This window comes from Trichinella spiralis, assembly GCF_000181795.1.
Source record: "Trichinella spiralis strain ISS 195 chromosome Unknown Scfld2, whole genome shotgun sequence".
NCBI classification, from domain to species: Eukaryota; Metazoa; Nematoda; class Enoplea; order Trichinellida; family Trichinellidae; genus Trichinella; species Trichinella spiralis.
This window is the reverse complement of record NW_003526941.1, coordinates 9570503-9572656: the sequence shown is the minus strand read 5'-3', so window position 1 is coordinate 9572656 and position 2154 is coordinate 9570503. Positions and strand designations below refer to the sequence as shown.

Here is a 2154-nt window from a genome sequence, read left to right as displayed (position 1 = left end):
GGAGATCATTCGAAAAGAAAGAAGGGCGGGACAGCATAGCAAGGAAGGAATGAGGGAGCAAGTTGAAGGATGGAAGAGGGTGGAAGTTGTCATATGCGTTCTTCCACTCAATCTTCACGTATAATATTCAGGGGTTGCATCATTTATCAATACTGATAACACTGATTGGCATTGAGTTATTTTCTCAATGACATTAAAATAGGTGCATCTGCATAAGTCAGTACTATTGGCGGTACAATGACATGATAGAAACTTTAAGGAGTCATTTCAAAAATGAAGGGAACGTTACTGCCATTCTGAAAGTATCAAAGGTGGTAGTATAAAAGTGTGTTCTCTAGCTATTAGCAGCTTTCCTATGTCATGCTGAAACAATCTTTTTCACGATTTGAGCAGTGGCAAGCATTTAGGGGTGCGATTGTGCGACTGCACACGACATTTCCCTTAAAAAATTGGGCAAGTATGTTACCTTAGCAATAAAAATTACAGTGGACAGTACAGATAATGCGGGAGGGGTTCAACTGCTATGTCAGCGTACTACTTTACAAATGGATTTGTAAGGACTATTGAAAATTATAGCAAAATATACCATAATTACTATTATATAATGGCTTGGCCGTAATAAAGTCTCGAATATTAATTGAACATCATTACTGAAGAACAACGCGCTAGTTTCCATTCAAAAAGACTAAAATCAAACAACTACGAAAAGCTTGAAAAGCGCGCATGTTTAGTGCAGTGTGCCAAGAGAAAGAAAGAAAACATTGTATGAAAAATAGCCAATATATGAAAATTCATACCTGTCAGCAGACCTGTCAGGGATAACGTATAAAGCAGACGTAGAGTCATACATTTTGTAACTGATGTTCGTGGTTTCTTCATATTTTTAGTCGAACAATCACAACGTAATTGTTGCAGTGAAGCATCGAAATGACCAAATAACGCAATGCAGTAAGTAAATAGACCGCCCTTCAGCAGCGAACATTTATACTATAGTGCAGTTCTCTCAATAAACAGAAATTTATATAAGGAACACTGCTACCGCATTTGAATAGCACAAAGTGCACGTAGCAGAATGCCAACGGCAGTGTTTACCATCACATTAGCATAAAGTTATTCTGCTGACCTAGAAATGCATGTATGCCTTGAAAACGTATAACAATCTAATGAGCCAACACCAAAGATTATAATAATTGCTGAACAACAACAAAATCCTGAATACGTTACAGATCAAAGCCACTATCCATCACAAATAATATTGTGACGTAAATTAAAGAAGTATAAAATAGTGTCTTACGTAAATGGGGCTGCACTGGCACGATAATAATATGTCGCAATATTCAGCAAAATTCATTCATTTATTTAAAGGAACTGATTGTTTAGTGAACATTTCAATCAGACTTTGATCAACCACTTTGAAAAGAAGAAAAATGAATGCCTAAAACAGAAGAATGGCAAAACATAACATTTGCTTAAAACACAAGCATAATGAATTGATTAATTAATATAATGCACATGCTGGGTTGAAGTACTAGAAGTTGTGCATCACGCATTGATAAATTCTAACCTATGCCGGGATACAGTATGAACAGAAGAAATGCACTGTCCAACAATTCAACCAGTAAGGACTATTTGAAAATTCAAAAATGTCCTTAATTTTGAAAAATTAATTAAAATATAAACTATCTGGCAGAAAACACGATAACTAAAAAGTTGACTTTGACAAAACGCACCTATGTATGTCTGAAAATTTTCTTAATTCAGAAAAGCAAGTAGTTCAAATGAAGCTGATTTTAAGTGAGCTGCTTGCAAGCAGTAGCTTGTTTAGTCAATTAAATGTGCCTGTTAGGTATCGTGAAGATGATCTTCAAACGACCATATTTTAATAATAGATAAACAATACCTATATGGTATTATTTAATCAATCTTAATTGTATGGAAATTTGACGTTCATGTAATCAACTATCATCTTATGTTGAGAATTGTTCATAGAGAATATAATAAGAAATTATGCTAAATATCGATATTCAATTGCATTGTTAAGTGATTACGACATAAAAGTGAAAAAACTGCCACTTACTACTCAATGCGCTGTCTTCTCATTGTTGATGTTCATGCTCTTTCAGTGTTCATGATTGAAACTTATTTTTTCGCAAA

At 34.4% G+C, this 2154-nt stretch overlaps 1 protein-coding gene across 1 annotated transcript; it reads left to right on the top strand.

Annotated features, from left to right (window-relative positions):
- Positions 1–1566: 1566 nt before the first annotated feature.
- Tsp_10970 (conserved hypothetical protein) lies at positions 1567–1734 on the top strand (the record flags this gene model as incomplete). Its single annotated transcript, XM_003380947.1, has 2 exons — positions 1567–1618; positions 1691–1734. Coding segments are annotated over exons 1-2 (96 nt in total), but the record flags the coding sequence as incomplete, so codon positions are not given.
- Positions 1735–2154: the final 420 nt, after the last annotated feature.